The 18,399-nt window shown below is 46.9% G+C and overlaps 3 protein-coding genes across 3 annotated transcripts; 2 read left to right on the top strand and 1 right to left on the bottom strand.

Moving 5' to 3' along the window:
- The first annotated feature begins 1,255 nt into the window (after positions 1–1,255).
- Positions 1,256–2,194, top strand: LOC120871831 (olfactory receptor 5-like). Its single transcript, XM_040251816.1, has one exon. It carries the CDS (start codon positions 1,256–1,258, stop codon positions 2,192–2,194), a length of 939 nt encoding a protein of 312 aa, XP_040107750.1.
- An 8,500-nt stretch (positions 2,195–10,694) lies between these two features.
- On the top strand, positions 10,695–11,669 carry LOC120873012 (olfactory receptor 5-like). Its single transcript, XM_040253765.1, has one exon. It carries the CDS (start codon positions 10,695–10,697, stop codon positions 11,667–11,669), a length of 975 nt encoding a protein of 324 aa, XP_040109699.1.
- Positions 11,670–16,624: 4,955 nt separating this feature from the next.
- LOC120871832 (olfactory receptor 5-like) lies at positions 16,625–17,563 on the bottom strand. The gene has a single exon (XM_040251817.1). The coding sequence runs from the start codon at positions 17,561–17,563 to the stop codon at positions 16,625–16,627; it is 939 nt and encodes a 312-aa protein (XP_040107751.1).
- Between the last annotated feature and the right edge of the window lie 836 nt (positions 17,564–18,399).

Raw genomic sequence — 18,399 nt, 5'->3', positions numbered from 1 at the left:
GTTTTGCCTATGTTTTCCTCTAAGAGTTTTATAGTTTCTGGTCTTACATTTAGATATTTAATCCATTTTGAGTTTATTTTTGTACATGGTGTAGAAAGTGCTCTAGTTTCATTCTTTTACAAGTGGTTGACCAGTTTTCCCAGCACCACTTGTTAAAGAGATTGTCTTTAATCCATTGTATATTCTTGCCTCCTTTGTCAAAGATAAGGTGTCCACAAGTGCATGGATTTATCTCTGGGCTTTCTATTTGTTCCATTGATCTATATTTCTGTCTTTGTGCCAGTACCATACTGTCTTGATGACTGTAGCTTTGTAGTATAGTCTGAAGTCAGGCAGGTCGATTCCTCCAGTTCCATTCTTCTTTCTCAAGATTGCTTTGGCTATTTGAGGTTTTTTGTATTTCCATACAAATTGTGAAATTATTTGTTCTAGTTTTGTGAAAAATAACGTTGGTAGCTTGATAGGGATTGCATTGAATCTATAGATCGCTTTGGGTAATATACTCATTTTCACTATATTGATTCTTCCGATCCATGAACATGGTATATTTCTCCATCATTTGTGTCATCTTTGATTTCTTTCACCAGTGTTTTATAGTTTTCTATATATAGGTCTTTCGTTTCTTTGGGTACATTTATTCCTAAGTATTTTATCCTTTTTGTAGCAATGGTGAATGGAATTATTTCCTTAATTTCTCTTTCTGTTTTCTCATTGTTAGTGTATAGGAATGAAAGGGATTTCTGTGTATTAGTTTTATATCCTGCAAGTTTACTATATTAATTGATTAGCTCCAGTAATTTTCTGGTGGTGTCTTTAGGGTTTTCTATGCAGAGGATCATGTCATCTGCAAACAGTGCATTTTACTTCTTCTTTTCCAATCTGGATTCCTTTTATTTCTCTTTCTTCTCTGATTGCTGTGGCTAAAACGTCCAAAACTATGTTGAATAGTAGTGGTGAGAGTGGGCACCCTTGTGTTGTTCCTGACTTTAGGGGAAATGCTTTCAGTTTTTCACCACTGAGGATAATGTCTGCTGTGGGTTTATCATATATGGCTTTTATTATGTTGACGTATGTTCCTTCTATGCCTGCTTTCTGGTTCACAAATCTACAACATCTCTCTTCATAACACTCATTTCCAAGAGAATTTGGGTTTGCCAGTGTCTGAGTTCCCAATACACTGTGAACATATTCCCAATATTATATACTACGTGTCTTTGCAGGAATCAGGATGTCGATAAACTTTGTCTCTCCACAGATGGAGATATCCCTGAAGTTGGGCAACATGACGAGGGTCCAGGAATTCATCTTGCTGGGCTTGTCCACAAGCCCAGAAACAAGGGAAGTCCTGTTTGCCGTCTTCCTGACCCTCTACCTGCTGACCCTCCTGGAGAACGCCCTCATCGTCTTCCTTGTCTGCAGCCACACTGAGCTCCACAAGCCCATGTACTTCTTCCTGGGCAACCTGAGCTGCCTGGAGATGTGCTACGTGTCCGTGACCATGCCCAGCCTGCTCGCGGGGCTGTGGACGGGACCCTGCCACGTGCCCTTCTCAGCCTGCATGACCCAGCTCTTCTTTTTCATCGTCCTCATCTGCACAGAGTGTACCCTCCTGGCCTCCATGGCCTATGACCGCTATGTAGCCATCTGCCACCCACTGCACTACCCACTGCTCATGCGGCCCCAGGTCTGCCTGGGCTTGGCTGGGACTTCGTGGCTTGGTGGGCTGCTGGTCTCGGTGGTCAAGACAGCATGCATTGCCAGCCTGTCCTACTGCGGTCCCAACGTCCTCAACCAATTTTTCTGTGACGTCTCTCCGCTGCTCAACCTGTCCTGCACCCACGTGGCCCTGACTGAGCTGGTGGACTTCCTCTCAGCCATCGTCATCTTCTGCGGGACACTGCTGGTCACCCTGGCCTCCTACTCAGCCATCGGAATGATGGTGCTCCGCATGCCTTCGGCCGCCGCTCGGCGCAAGGCCTTCTCCACCTGCGCCTCCCACCTGGTGGTGGTGGGCATCTTCTACTCAGCAGCCCTCTTTATCTACTGCCGCCCCAGCCGCATCAGATCCATGGACCTCAACAAGGTGCTGTCGGTCATCTACACGGTGGCCACGCCCCTGTGCAATCCGGTCATCTACTGCCTGCGGAACAGGGAGGTCCACGCAGCCCTGTTCAGAACTCTCCACTGGACTTGATCCTGGTCTTGGGAAGTTAGACCCCTCCTCATGTCCTGAATAAAGAAAGCTTTTTCACTCTCCTCTATCACTCTCATCAAGAGGCTCTTTAGTTCCTCCTCACTTTCTGCCCTTAGAGTGGTATCATCTGAGAGTCCCTTGGACTGCAAGGAGATCCAACCAGTCCATCCTAAAGGAAGTCAACCCTGAATAGTCACTGGAAGGACTGATGCGGAAGCTGAAGCTCCAATACTTTGACCATCTGATGCTAAGTGTGGACTCACTGGAAAAGACCCTGATGCTGGGAAAGATTGCAGGCAAAAGGAGAAGGGGGTTCCAGAGGATGAGATGGATAGCTAGCATCACCCACTCAATGGACATGAATTTGAGCAAGCTCTGAAAGATAGTGGAGCATAGAGGAACCTGGGGGGCTATAGTCCATGGGGTCTCAAAGAGTCCAACAAATTTAGGGACTGAACAACAACATGTTTTAATTTAAATGTTTCATGATTCCAAATGCTATAATATCAAAGGCAAGTAAAACGCTGGAGAAATAGGTTTCCCACCTGGTAGACATGAGCAATCAATAGATACTTTTCAGTATATACTGATTGCTATTGATTGACTATTGTAGCAATCAATAGCAAACTCGGAATTACCCTTTGAAAAGTGAGCAATGTCCACAAGAAAGCAGGTCATCAAAGATGAGCTGTAATTGACTGGCAAGTCACATGACTAGATGCTCAAATTTACTAGTAAAGGGAGAAATGCAGGTTTAGCAACTCCATCAGTTTATTCCTAGAAAACTGACAAGTATTTCCCCAATCTTTCTGTGTGTTCCGACATGTAGAAATAGATAATGCATACAATGATATTCTTTACATCTTTGTAATAAAAAACAGAAACAACTTACGTGTCCATCAAAAGAGAATGGATAAAATACATTATACTACATTCATCTGAAGCGAACACTGGGCTATAAAATGAATAGAAACAGGTTTTTAATATTCTCTTAAAAAAATTTTTTTGACCACACTCTGCAGTAGGTGAGACCTTAGTCCCCTCACCAGGGATCCAACCTGTGGCCACTGCATTAGAAGACAGAGTCTTAAACTCTGGACTATCAGGGAGTCCCAAGAGATAGATTTTTATCTTTGATGTGCAAATATGGTTGAGATATATATGCTAAATAAAAATCATGACAAACAACTATGGGTTTCATTAGTTTCATTTTTTGTTTGTTGACCATTATTTTGATATAATTTCAGACTTACAGAAAAGTTGCAAGGGTGCTTAACACTCTAACATATTTGATATGGTATTGTCACAAATTGTATATTCCTCCATTTGCTTACCCCCTTTTTCTCCCCATCACCTCCATTTATTTCTTTGAAAATGATTTGAACGTGGTTTAGAGACATTGTGCCCTTTTACTTATATACACTTTAGTGTTTATTTCCTAAGAACAAGGATATTATTTTGCAGTTTGGAGCAGAGGAATTAACTGACTTCTAACCCGTACCTCTTTGAAAAGCAACTCTAGTAACTAGTGCTTAATATTTGTTTTCAGCTGTCTGTATATAAAATTTACGTACAGTGATATGCACAAATATTAAATGTTCAAGTCAATATTTTTTTTTGACGAATGTGTATATCACCACCTCCATCAATATAAAGGGCATTCCCCCCCCAAAAAAAAGTTCCCTTGTGCCCCTTTCCTGTTAGTTCTGCCAGAGGTAATCACTTTGACTTTTTTTAAAAATCATTGATTAGATCTTACCTGTGCTAGAATTTCATATAAATGGAATCCAGACATGGAAGCAACCTAGATGTCCATCGGCAGATGAATGGATAAGAAAGCTGTGGTACATATACACAATGGAATATTACTCAGCTATTAAAAGGAATGCATTTGAATCAATTCTAATGAGGTGGATGAAACTGGAGCCTTATACAGAGTGAAGTAAGTCAGAAAGAAAAACACCAATACAGTATATTAACGCATATATATGGAATTTAGAAAGATGGTAACGATGACCCTATACGTGAGACAGCAGAAGAGACACAGATGTAAAGAACAGACTTTTGGACTCTGTGGGAGAAGGCGAGGGTGGGATGATTTGAGAGAATAGCATTGAAACATGGATATTACCCTATGTGAAAGAGATCGCCAGTCCAGGTTTGATGCGTGAGACAGGGTGCTCAGGGCTGGTGCACTGGGATGACCCTGAGGGATGGGATGGGGAGGGAGGTGGGAGGGGTGCTCAGGATGGGGGACACATGTACACCCATGGCTGATTCATGTCAATGTGTGGCAAAAACCACTACAATATTGTAAGTAATTAGCCTCCAATTAAAATAAATAAATTAATTTTTTTAAGTAAAAAAAAAAAAATTGAGTCCAGAGTATACGATTGTTTGTGTATGACTTCTTCAGACCGCAGTGTTTGTAACAGCAGCAACTGGAAACTATACAAATATTTATTTATTTTGAAGATTTTTTTAATGTGGACCATTTTAAAGTGTTTCTTGAATCTGATGGAATATTGCTTCTGTTTTATGTTTTGGGTTTTCTTGCCTGCGATGCATGTTAGTTCCCCAACTGCGGAACAAACTTCTGCCCCTTTGTTGGAAGCTTGGAGTCTTAGTCACTGGACCAGGGAAGTCCTGTCACAAATATTTCTTGGGCAGTAGAGAGGCTTAGGAGGGAGAGGAGATATGTGTGTATATACACAAAATTGGGGCTGACTCTAGGGGACCCACTGCAGAGGCCACCGCCACACTGTAAAGCAATTATCCTCTAATAAAAGCAATTCTTGCTTATCAACCGCAGCATAATGTGGACTGACGGTCTTACTACTCATGAAAAAATGCTCTGCTAGAATTGTGAACACACTACTTCTAAGTCTACTTTATTTGATTGCACAAAAGGGGAAAATAAAAATAATAAAAAAACAATACATTGATAGTACTTCCTCCAAATATGCAGCCTTCGTTCCAGGAATGGATAGTAGACCTACTTGGCGGGGAGTCAAAGGCATAGAGGCTTCCCAGGCGGCTCCGAGGTAAAGAATCTGCCTGCCAGTGCAGGAGACGTGGGTTGGATCCCAGCGTTGGGAAGATCCCCGGAGAAGGAAACGGCAACCCACTCCAGCATTCTTGCCTCGGAAGTCCCCTGGACCACGGAGCCTGGGGGGCTGCAGCCCAGGGGGCTGAACAACAGCAACACTGGCCACGCCACGGCCAGCTCTGGGGTCCCACGGACAGCAGCCCGCTACCGGAAGAGAGTCCCCTTAGTAAGACTCCTTTGGGGCGCAAGACACTGGCTGGGTGCCTCGGAGACTGTTTTGCACTTAATCCTCACGGCAGCCTGAAGGAGTCAGGGTTATTATCCCCCTACTGAAGATAAAGACGTGAGGCTCAGATCATCAGAGCTTTTGTCAGAGACAGCTTGAGTCAGAGAGCCCAGGCTACACCGAGATTCTCATTCCAACGCCTTTCTGTTTACCTGAACAACAGTGTATTTATTGAGGCTCATGAAGTAAGTGTATCAGGTTGACGCCAGCAATAAATAGCTCATGGCACAGAGCACAGGAGAAAATCTTCAGAGGACTCAAAGTGAGGCTGAGCGTTTTTTGTTAAATTCCCTCCCTTTCTCTCTGTGCGTGTTTGTGATTTTGACTTGATTTGCACAATGTGAAAAGTATTTCTTATTGTGGGCCATGGTGAAAACACTAGATTCTGCTGCACCTAAATTCCTTCATACAGAGACAGGTAATAAATGAAAGCTACATCAAGTATTATTACCCTAAGTAATAGGTAAGTTGGGGGCCTCCCAGGTGGCTCAGTGGTAAAGAATCCACCTGCAACGCAGGAGACCTGGGTTCAGTTCCTGGGTCAGGAAGGTCCCCTGGAGAAGGGAATGGCAACCCACTCCAGGGTTCTTGTTTGAGAAATCCATGGACAGAGGAGCCTGGCGGGCTATGGTCCGTGGGGTCAAAAGAGTCAGACACGACTGAGCAGCTCAACAGTGGTAGCAATAGGTAAATCAGGCTTGGAGAGATTAAGAACCTTACAGTTAGTCAAAATTAGAAAAACAAATATCGTATGTTAAGGCATATATATGGGATCTAGGAAGACGGCTGATGAACTTATCTGCAGGCAGCAGTGGAGACGCAGAGAGAGAGAGCAGACTTGTGGACACTGCGGGGCGAGGAGAGGGCGGGAAGGGCTGGGAGAGGCGCACCGAGGGAGACACACCAACATGTGTAAAGCAGGCAGCGGCGGCAGGCTCTGTGCGACACAGGGAGACGGGTGGGACGGGGCTGGGGTGGAGGGAGGCCCCGCAGGGAGGGTACGTGTACACTTACGACTGGTTCACGCTGTTGTACAGCAGAAACGGTCACAGCATTGTAAAGCAATTTGCTCCGGTAAAAATTAACATACGTAAAACTGATATTTTGGTGTATAGTTACATGAATTTTAACACAAGTAGAAGGGCTTTTTTATGCGTGACTTTCGTATAAATAGTGAGTAGATGCAAAAGAAAATATGCAACCCAGGAGTAGAGCATAAGAATGACAAAGCAGTGAGTCCTTTCACGCAGTGAATCAGCAGCACAGCTAACGGCATGCTGCTTCACAGGGGCCTCTCAGGTGGCGCAAGGGGTAAGGAGCCTGCCTGCCAGCGCAAGAGGCATAGAGAGATACGGGTTCGAGCCCTGGGGCGGGAAGACCCCCTGGAGGAGGGCATGGCAACCCACTCCAGTGTCCTTGCCCGGAAAATCCCACGGACAGAAGAGCCTGGCAGGATACAGCCCACGGGTGGCAAAGAGTCACACACTGTAGCACGCATGCACTCCTTTATAGAAAGAGATCACAGTTCCCTTTTCAATTCTATTATTGGATACTTGGAATGCTTACATTCTCTTTTTTTGCTAGTAAAATTGTGCTGCTATGAACATTACTCTGGAAATATACATATGCTTGGAAACAGAATTTCTGGGGCATAGTCATGTCTTAACATTTACTTGATAATGACAAATTGTTTTCTGAAGCTATCAGACCAATTCAGACTCCCAGAGGCAGCGTATGTTAGTTTTCATTGTTAATATTTTCAGAAGTTTGTGGTTTTCCCAATTCCACAGGTATGAAGTCGTACCTAATTTTGGTTTTAATTTCTGTTTCTTTGGTTCCTAGTCAGGTGAGCATATTTTTATGTTTTGAGTGACTAATATTTTTTGGTGAGGTATACATTCAGAACTTTTGCCCAATTTTCTGCTAAAAAACTTTTTTGCGTATTAACTGACCAATTTCTCTGTATATCCTACACAAGGATCCCTCCTAACTTATACGTGAAGGTGAAGTTATCAGTCACTCAGTCATGTCCAACTCTTCGCGACCCATGGACTGTAGCCCACCAGGCTCCTCTGTCCTTGGGATTCTCCAGGCAAGAACACTGGAGTGAGCTGGCATTTCCTTCTCACTTACGTATACTGCAAGTATATTTTTTCCAGCTTGTGAATTTTCCTCCAATAATCTGTGGTGTTCAGAATTTTTCAATGCTGCTAATTTTTAAAAAATTTAAAGTGTAGGGTTTTTTACTGTCTTCTTATTGTAGTCTAAACCCCCAGTGTCATAAAAGAGATCTCCTTGTAGCTCAAACGGTAAAGACTACCTGTGATGCGGGAGACCCGGGTTCGATCCCTGGGTCAGGAAGATCCCCTGGAGGAGGGCATGGCAACCCACTCCAGTGTTCTTGCCTGGAGAATCCCACGGACAGAGGAGCCTGGTGGGCTACAGTCCGTGGGGTCACAAAGAGTTGGACACGACTGAGTGACTAACACGCAATGTCATAAAGGCCGGCTTCTGCATTGTTTTCTAAAATCTCAGAGGTTCGCACTTCGCATGTGTGTTTTTAGCTCACCGGAAACTGATTTTCTGCGTGCGTGGTGTGATGCAGGGTTCCAATCTCTTTTTCTTTTTTTTAAACCGCGCATTTATTTTAATTGAAGGTGAATTGCTTTGCAGTGTTCCGCTGGTTTGCTGCACGGTAGCATCAATCAGCCACGGGTATGCGTGCGCCCCCTTCCTCCGGAACCTTCCTCCCAGCCCATCCCACCCCTCTAGGTTGTCACACAGCACCAGTTGAGTTTCCGTGGGTACCCTAATTGTTTGAGAGCCGTTTCTTGCCAAGTACATCCTTTTCCTCACTTATCTTCAATAAAGTTATGTCATCAATCAAGTTTATATGTATGCTTGGTGTGTTTCTGGGTTTTACTCCATTCTGCTATTCTGATTACCTCTGAAACAATTTTCATTGGGAATTTTTTAAAGGTTTTTTTTTTTTTTTTGATGGGGACCATTTTAACGTCTTTATGGAATGTGTCACAATACTGCTTCTGTTTCAGGTTCTGGTTTTTTTGGCTGTGAGGCGTGTGGGAACTTACCTCCCTGGCCAGTGATCGAACCCACACCCCTTGCATTAACCACTGGACCACCACTGGGAGCATTTAACACAGACATGGGAACACTACGAGTCGCTTAGAAAGTGTTGGGGAGAGACGAAGCTACAGGGAAGTAGGTTTTGCTCATATGGGTGGGTGAAATCTGATTTCTTCCCCTTCCTCTTACTCCTCTATCTTTCAGCCACACTGGCTTGTCTTTTTTTCCCTTGAAGACGCTGAACTCCTTCCTGACCTAAGTTTTTGGCAACTGCTTTTTCTCGTTCCACTTAGAATACTCTTCTGCCAGCTCAATGCTCCCTCATCCTTTCCCATTAGTCAAAAACAAGCTCAAACGTCTCTACCCACCCCAAAGAAGTTTTCTCCAACTGCCCATCCTAAAATAACCTCCTTCAGACCTTGCGGACCATCCTGCCTTGCTTTCTTCTTGGCGCTGACCTGCTGAAATTCTGTATTTGTCTTCTGTGGGCCTCCTCTACGCCTCACTACCTAGAATGAGAATTTGAACACACTCACTGGCTGATTTCATGCACCTCATGTAGAGTAGACACTCAGTAAATATTTGCTCCTGAATACATAGAACAGGGCTTCCCTGGAGGCTCAGATGCGAAAGAATCCGTCTACAATGCAGGAGCCCTGGGTTCGATTCCTGGGTCGGGAAAATCCCCTGGCAGAGGGAATGGCACCCACTCCAGTCTTCTTGCCTGGAGAATTCCATTGACGGAGGAGGCTGGCAGGCTGCAGTCCATGGAGCAGCAAAGAGGCAGACACAACTGAGTGACTAGCACTTCCACACTTTTTTCAAATACGTGATAAGTGAGGTCAGAAATAAGTCCAAATAACACTGTCTCTATATCTCAGTCACCTAAAACTCTAAGTGAATTCCTAATATTAAGGGTAGAGGCAAAGATCCCTTATTTCTGTAACTCCATCCTCTTGTGCAAGTTGCTTACTGCCTATGGGTTTCAGTTATGTATATGAATTGGTAGAATAATGCCTGTTTGTGAAGGGTCATGAAAGTCCATTGATCTCCATGTGTTCAAAAAAATGCCACACAGTGTAGGAGTGCCTAAGCGATTCTCAGCACACATATTTAGTTTCTTTCCTTAGAAAAAAAGACACTCTCTTTCTGGAAGGGATCTTCTTTAGAAGTATTCGGGGGGGAAAAGCTTATCATTGGTCTTTTTTTAATTCATGTCTGGCCGCTCTGAGTCTTTGTTGCTCTGCGGGCCTTTCTCCAGCTGTGGCGAGCTGCGCTCTAGTTGCAGGATATGGGTTTCTCATCGCGGTGGCTTCCGTGTTGTAGCGCACACGCCCTAGGGCATGCAGGCTTCAGCCCGTGGGCTTAGGTGCCTGGGGGCATGTGGAATCTTCCCAGACCAGGGATCAAACCCGCCTGCCTTGGCAGGCGTATTAACCACTCGCCCACCAGGGAAGTCCATCTCATGGGTCCTTTTTAAAAAAAGAAACCATTACTGCTGGACCTTCTCTCTAATAAACAGTGGACCTCTAATAAACTGCTGGACCTTTTCTCTAATAAAAATTTCCTCTAGAAATCCAACCCACTTTAGAGAAGGAAGTGTTTCACATTAAGGAATTGTGAGTCTTCCTTTACTGATAATAGTGCAGACAACTTCTGGGGTCCTGGGACATTTTTCAAAACAAAAAGAAAGAAATCCAATCCAGAAAACACCACTTAAGGTCATCAGATGTAAAGGAATAATTGTGACTTGCTTTAAAAAGCACTTTCTCATCTATTTCCATGTTACCCGTAAGGACCAAAGATTCTGTGGGTCCCCTAGCTTTGACCTCCATTTTACAGATGACATAACACAGGCTCATTCAGGATGAGTGTCCTCTGTGATTACAGATGTAGCAAGCGCAGTGCTAAGCTTCCTGTTTCCAGTTTTGCAGTCTCCCAATTGCTCCTTGCTGTGCTCCTAACAACGGCCAGGCTACAGCAAAGCAGCTTTGCCTCAACAGCCCCTAACTACATATGCTCTTCCCTGCTGGCCAATTTATTTCTGACGGATTACAGCCTCTTTCTTCCTGACTTAGATGGAGAGGGCTCTGTACTTGGGCAATGTGTCTGGAGTGCAAGAGTTTATCCTGCTGGGTCTGTCTGCCAGGCAAGGCGCGAGGGTTGTGGTGGTTGCCGTCTTCCTGACCCTCTACCTGCTGACCCTCCTGGAGAACGCCCTCATCGTCTTCCTCGTCTGCAGCCACACCGAGCTCCACAAGCCCATGTACTTCTTCCTGGGCAACCTGAGCTGCCTGGAGATGTGCTGCGTGTCCGTGACCACGCCCAGCCTGCTCGCGGGGCTGTGGACGGGACCCTGCCACGTGCCCTTCCCAGCCTGCCTGATTCAGCTTTTTTTATTTGTCTCCCTCATTAGCACCAAGTGTACCCTCCTGGCCTCCATGGCCTGTGACCGCTACGTGGCCATCTGCCGCCCACTGCACTACCCGCTGCTCATGCGGCCCCAGGTCTGCCTGGGCTTGGCTGGGACTTCGTGGCTTGGTGGGCTGCTGGTCTCAGTGGTCAAGACAGCGTGCATCGCCAGCCTGTCCTACTGCGGCCCCAACGTCCTCAACCACTTCTTCTGTGACGTCTCCCCACTGCTCAACCTGTCCTGCACCCACGTGGCCTTGACTGAGCTGGTGGACCTCCTCTCAGCCATCATCATCTTCTGGGGGACGCTGCTGGTCGCCCTGGCCTCCTACTCGGCCATTGGGGTGACGGTGTTCCGCATGCCTTCGGCCGCCGCCCGGCGCAAGGCCTTCTCCACCTGCGCCTCCCACCTGGTGGTGGTGGGCACCTTCTACTCGGTGGCCCTCTTCATGTATTCCTGCCCCAGCCGCGCTGAGTCCACTGACCTCCACAAGCTGCTGTCGGTCATCTACACGGTGGTCATGCCCACCTGTAGCCCAGTGGTCTACTGCCTGCGGAACAGGGGCGTCCATGCGGCCCTGCGGAGAACCCGCCGTCCCCGCGAGGGCTCCTCAGTGAGAACTGACATCTCCCGCTCCTGACTTTAAAACCTTCACGGCCAAAACACACACAAACACACACACACACACGCAATTTCCAAAGCCAGATAGAAACCCAGAGGGAAGTATTTGCAATGTAGCATACAAGGATTCTTTAAATACAGGAGAAACATATGAAGACTCGAGAGAAAAACAAAATGAAGTTCGTCATGAACAAGCAGATTCTTGAAGGAAACACGTAGGTGGCTGATAACCTGCCCCTCAAATGTACATCCTCTCCAGTAATCCAAGACATGGAAATTTACTCCTTGCCCACTGAAAAAAAAATTATGTAATATTTAAACTTAAGTACAAGTTTTTATTGTTATGTTGTGAAATTTGGAATAAACCTTATTTTATTGAAAAATTTTGCGAATAATGCAAATGCCCACCAACACGGAATTATTTAAATGTTACATTCTATGCTCTGCTGCGCTGAGTTCAGTCGCTCATTCATGTCCAACTCTCTGCGACCCCGTGGACTGCAGCCTGCCAGGCTCCTCTGTCCATGGGGATTCTTCAGACACTAATACTGGAGCGGGTTGCCATGCCTCCAGGGGACCTTTGCAATCTAGGGGTCGAACCCAGGTCTCCCACACTGCAGGCAGACTCGTCACCGTTTGAGCGCCCAGGAAAGCCCATGAATACTGGACTGGGTAGCCTATCCCTTCTCCAGGGGATCTTCCTGACCCAGGAATTGAACCCGGATCTCCTGCATTGTAGACAGACGCGTTACCAGCTGAGCTACCGTGGAAGCCCATTATGTTATATATGCAGTGTGAAGTCACATGCATTCATTAAAGAGATCAAACCAGATACTGTCATGGGGAGATGGTATGTTGTTGAGCGAAACATGAAAGAAGCAATATAAAAGTATGTCAAAGATTTGTAAAACAATAATAATAAATAGACTAACGGTAGTAGTTATTAAAGTTAATATTTGCCTAGAAAGTTGGACCATAAAGAAGGCTGGGTGCCAAAGAATTGATGCTTTTGAACTGTGGTGTTGGAGAAGACTCTTGAGAGTCCCTTGGACTGCAAGGAGATCCAGCCAGTTCATTCTAAAGGAAATCAACCCTGAATATTCATTGGAAGGACTGATTTGAGGGGCAGGTTATCAGCCACCTACGTGTTTCCTTCAAGAATCTGCTTGTTCATGACGAATTGCATTTTGTTTTTCTCTCGAAAACAAAAGTATTGAAGCTGAAGCTCCAGTACTTTGACCATCTGATGCGAAGTGTGGACTCACTGGAAAAGACCCTGATGCGGGGAAGGAGTGAAGGCAGGAGGAGGGGGTGGCAGAGGGGGAGATGGCTGGATGGCAGCACTGACTCAGCGGCCGTGAGTTTGAGCACGCTCTGGGACATGGTGAAGGACAGGGAACTCTGGTGCGCTGCAGCCCCTGGGGTCACAAAGAGTCGGATATAACTTAGCAACTGAATGAAACAATAATGCCTGGAAAAAGGGCTTTCCAAGTGCCTCAGTGGTAAGAACCTGCCTACCAGTGCAGAAGGCACAGGAGACGTGGGTCCAGTCCCTGGATCGGGAAGATCCCTTGCAGAAGGAATTGGAAACCCACTCCAGTTTCCTTGCCTGGGAAATCCCATGGACAGGGGAGCCTGGCGGGCTACAGTCCACGGGCTTGCAAAAGTCAGACACAACTGAATACACACGCAGGGGCTTAGAGAGTATCTAGAAAGGGATCCGAAAAGGTGTTTTTCAGTTATCAGCTGTGTTTTTAGGCGAGAGGCCTCAGAGCACTTGTATTTTCTATTTTATACATTTGAATATTTTGCAATTTTCTAGGTTTACCTTTATAATCGAAAAAATAAGCATATCATAAGAGAAAACAGAAATTCCAAGAATGAACTTCTGTAGAATGACCTACTCATCATACTAGCATATTTTTATTTTTATTTTAAGTAATAAAAATTCATGCTGACAGAGCCTCAAGAGAATCGGTCATGTTCTTGTGCGGTTTGTGGGAGTTCATGTCGGTATGTTTTAGAAGGGCAGTTTATTAATAAACAACAAAAAGTCTTGAGAGTCTGGATGGCCTTGCATTAATTAATTCTACTTTGGGAATTTATCCTGGAGAAGAAAGGGAAAGATATGGGCGAAACTGACCTATTACAGGGCCTTCTCTGGTGGTCCAGTGGATAAGACTCAATGCTCCCAACATAGGGGGCGTGGGTTGAAACCCTGGTCAGGGAACTAGACCCCACATGCTGCAGCCAAGACCTGGTGCAGCCATTAAAGAAAACGTTTCTGAAAAGTTGACCTACCCTGTCACCTGTTCTAAACTGTTTGTGCACAAATAACCCAATGCTGCTGCTGCCAAGTCACGTCAGGCGTGTCTGACCCTGAGCGACCCTATAGACGACAGCCCTCCAGCCTCCGCCGTCCCTGGGATTCTCCAGGCAAGAACACTGGACTGCGGTTGCCATTTCCTTCTCCAGTGCATGAAAGTGAAAAGTGAAAGTGAAGTCGCTCAGTCGTGTCCGACTCTTCGAGACCCCATGGACTGCAGCCTACCACTCAATAATTCATCCCTCAAAAGGCAGCAGAAATGGCCAATAAACTATGGAATAATGTTCTACCTCCAACTCTACTAAAGAAATGAAACCCGAAGTAGTGGAATGAAAGCTGGTAGCGGAACATCTTTTAATATGCTCACGGAACATTAAAAGGAACTCCTCTGAGAAAATGCAGTGTTGGTTGGGCGTGGGGGCAAGTTACTCTCCCAGACAGCTGTGGGCATGTAGACTGAGGTTTTGTTTCTGGAAAGCAATTTGCTAATATTTATCCAATTTTGAATCCACGTGCACTTTGACACAGCTGTTACCGTTTTTATCTTCATGCTCTGAATTTTGAATAGCCTTGGATTCTGTTCGCCAAAATTCCCAGCCCTCTGTCCTCCAGGCTCTTTCTGCCTGGGTGGGATGATGTGAGTGGCCAGTCCTAGACCAAATCACTTAATCCCTGGCACTTTAAACTGGAAATGCTACCGGAATCATTCTCAAACGTGCATTTTTATAGGTCAGTGTTTTAATCTTCCTGTGAGAAATCTGCAGAAGTGGAGATTCTGCGTCAAAGTGTGGGCAAAATTCAAATATGAGTTTGTTCTCCACGAGGGTTTCAGCAATTACCGCGTTTCAAAGCCACCTCAGCTGTTAGTTGCTCAGTCGTGTCTGACTCTGCGACCCTCCATGCCTCCCAGGCTCCTCTGGAATCCCATGGAATTCTCCAAGTTAGAATACTGGATTGCGTTGCCATTCCCTTCGCTAGGGGATTTTTCTAACCCAGAGATCGAGCCCGGGTCTCTTGCACGGTAGGCAGATCCCTTACCGTCTGGGCCACCAAGGACCCCCCAACCTCAGCGCAGCTTTAGGTGTTAACAGTCTCTTGAATCTTTCCTGCTCTGCTACAGTGATGGTCAAGCATCATAACTAGCATGTTCGCTGAGTATTAAGGAGATGTATTAGATTCACTGGTCATTTGCATGATCTCATCTATAAACTGCCATTTATAATTGCCCTGCTTTCCCTGACATACATACAGTTTGAAAGCAGAATATCGGGCATTTGAAAGAGCTTGACAGTTCTTTACAAAGTTATATATAGCATTAGCACGTGTGCTGCGGGCTAAGTTGCTTCATTTGTGTCTGAATCTTTGTGCTCCTGTAGACTGTAGCCCGCCAGGCTCCTCTGTCCATGGGATTTCCCAGGCAAGCATGCTGCAGTGGTTGCCATTTCCGCCTCCAGGGGATCTCCAGCCCAGGGACTGACCCCACGTCTCTTACGTTTTCTGCACTGGCAAGCAGGTTTTTTACCACTAGCGCTACCTGGGAAGCCCCTAGTATTAGTATATAACCCAGCAACTCCACTCCTAGGCATATATACCCAAGAGAAAAGAAAATGTGTTTCCACAGAAAGGGTGGTATAAAAGTGTTTACAGCAGCACTATCCCTAACAGCTAAAAAGTGAAAACAACTCAAGTGTCTTTCAACTGAGGAATGGGCAAACTAAATACAATGGAGTATTATGCAACCATAAAAAGGAATAAAGTACTGAAGTGTGCTGCAATATGCACAAACCTTGAAAATATTGTGCTAAATGGAAGAAGCCACATTTAAAAGTCCACATATTATCTGATTTCAATTATGCAAAATGTCTAATCAGGCAAATCCATACAGAGAGAAAGATGAATGGTTTCTTAGGGCTGGGGGGGTGGAATAGGGAATTGGGAGTGACTTCTGGTGTGTACAGATTTCTTGTAAAAAAATTGGAATCTAATCGCTTTACGATGCTGTGTTCGTTTCTGCTGTACAGCAGTGCGAACCAGCCGTGTGTATGTGTCTATGGCCTCCCTCCTGAGCCCCTCCCCTCGCACTCCAGTCCACCAGGTCATCACGAGCACTGAGCTGAGCTCTGTGTGCCACTCAGCACCTCCACACCGGCCACCTGTCTTGCTCAGGATGCTGTGTATACGGCCATGCTGCTCTCTCCGTCCATCCCACCCTCCCCTCTGCCCCTCTGTGCCCACAAGTCCATCCTCTACATCTGCATCTCTCTTCCTCCGCTGGAGATAGGTTCATCTGCACCATTTTCCTAGATTCCATATGTATGCGTTAACGTGCCACATTTGTTTCTCTTTTTCTGATTTACTTCGCTCCCTATGACAGACCCTTGGTTCATCCAGATCACGACAAATGACCTGATTTCGTTCCTTTTCATGGCCGACTAATATTCCGTGGCCCATCTGTACCACATCTTCTTTATCCATTCGTCTTGGTGGTGATGAGAATGTCCTGGAATCAGACAACGGTATTGGTTGCACAACGTTGTGAATGCGCTGAACAGCCACTGAATCGCACATTTTCAAAGGAGGAGCTGCATGCTGGTGAATATCAAGTGCTGACGACTTGAGTTCTCCACCGTGCCCCTAGCTGGTCAGCCTCAGGACCCACGTAGAGTTCCACGGAAAGCTGCCTGGACCTCCCTGTTCCGCAGGCAGTAGATGACCGGATTGCACAGGGGCGTGGCCACCGTGTAGATGACCGACAGCACCTTGTTGAGGTCCATGGCTTCTACGCGGCTGGGGCGGGCGTAGATGAAGAGAGTGGCCGAGTAGAAGGTGCCCACCACCACCAGGTGGGAGGCGCAGGTGGAGAAGGCCTTGCGCCGGGCGGCGGCCGAAGGCATGAGGAGCAGAGCCCTGGCAATGGCCGCATAGGAGGCTATGGCCACCAGGAGGGAGCCCCAGAGGATGACGATGGCTGAGAGGAAGTCCACCAGCTCAGTCAGGGCCACGTGGGTGCAGGACAGGTTGAGCAGCGGGGAGACGTCACAGAAGAAGTGGTTGAGGATGTTGGGGCCGCAGTAGGACAGGCTGGCGATGCATGCCGTCTTGACCACCGAGACCAGCAGCCCACCAAGCCACGAAGTCCCGGCCAAGCCCAGGCAGACCTGGGGCCGCATGAGCAGTGGGTAGTGCAGTGGGCGGCAGATGGCCACGTAGCGGTCACAGGCCATGGAGGCCAGGAGGGTACACTCTGTGCAGATGAGGACGATGAAAAAGAAGAGCTGGGTCATGCAGGCTGGGAAGGGCACGTGGCAGGGTCCCGTCCACAGCCCCACGAGCAGGCTGGGCATGGTCACGGACACGTAGCACATCTCCAGGCAGCTCAGGTTGCCCAGGAAGAAGTACATGGGCTTGTGGAGCTCGGTGTGGCTGCAGACGAGGAAGACGATGAGGGCGTTCTCCAGCAGGGTCAGCAGGTAGAGGGTCAGGAAGACGGCAAACAGGACTTCCCTTGTTTCTGGGCTCGTGGACAAGCCCAGCAAGACGAATTCCTGGACCCTCGTCACGTTGCCCAACTCCAGGGACCTCTCCATCTAAGCACAAAACACACTGCAAAGTAGTTCACAAATGTGTCTCTGTACACCTTGCCTCAGCCAGATCCAAGCCATCACGCCACTTGAGTAAATGAGACACCCTCTTCTCTGGCCTCCCTGATTCCATTCTTGCTGCTACAATCCTCCAAGAAGTAGCTCATGGAGACTTTGAAAAACACAGTCTCTAGGGTCACTCCTCTGCTTAAAGCTTTTAATCTCTCCCCCGTTATTCTTAGAATAAACCTCATGTTCCGCATCAAATTCGCCAGTTGCTTCAGGTTTTTTTTTGGGGGGGGTGCGGTGGAGAGGGCTTTTTCAAAATTAATCTTTTATTGGAGTAGACTCGCCTTACAGTGCTGTGTTAGTTTCTACCGTCCAACAAAGTGAATCAGCCGTGTGTGTACCGACCCTCCCCCTGCGTGGACGTCCTTCCCAGTCAGGTCGCCGCGGAGCACTGCGCGTTCCCTGCGCTGCGCAGCGGGTTCTCACCACTGGTCTGTTTTACACACAGTGTCACTAGTGGATATGTGTCAGTCCCCGCCTCCCAACGCCTCCTACCGCGCCACTCCACGTGCCCCTTTGGCACCCACACGTTTGTGCTCTGCGTCCGTCTCTATTTCTGCTTTGCAAATACGATCACCTGTGCCACTTCCTCTGTTCCGCGCAGGCGTGTTAATATGCAACATCTGCTGTTCCCGTCCCGGCCTACTGCACTCTGTGCGGCAGTCTCTAGGCTCATCTCCACAAATGGCCCTATCTCGCTCCTTGCTATGACCGGGTACTCTTCCACCTGTATGAGTGTGCCTCACCTTCTTATCCACTCCCCTGTCGACAGA

Source organism: Oryx dammah, unplaced genomic scaffold (genome assembly GCF_014754425.2).
Source record: "Oryx dammah isolate SB20612 unplaced genomic scaffold, SCBI_Odam_1.1 HiC_scaffold_13, whole genome shotgun sequence".
NCBI classification, from domain to species: domain Eukaryota; kingdom Metazoa; phylum Chordata; class Mammalia; order Artiodactyla; family Bovidae; genus Oryx; species Oryx dammah.
This window is presented reverse-complemented; position numbering and strand designations above follow the sequence as displayed.

Coding starts and splice junctions, on each gene's coding strand:
- LOC120871831 (XM_040251816.1), top strand. CDS start 1,256: ATGGAGATATCCCTGAAGTTGGGCAACATGACGAGGGTCCAGGAATTC.
- LOC120873012 (XM_040253765.1), top strand. CDS start 10,695: ATGGAGAGGGCTCTGTACTTGGGCAATGTGTCTGGAGTGCAAGAGTTT.
- LOC120871832 (XM_040251817.1), bottom strand. CDS start 17,563: ATGGAGAGGTCCCTGGAGTTGGGCAACGTGACGAGGGTCCAGGAATTC.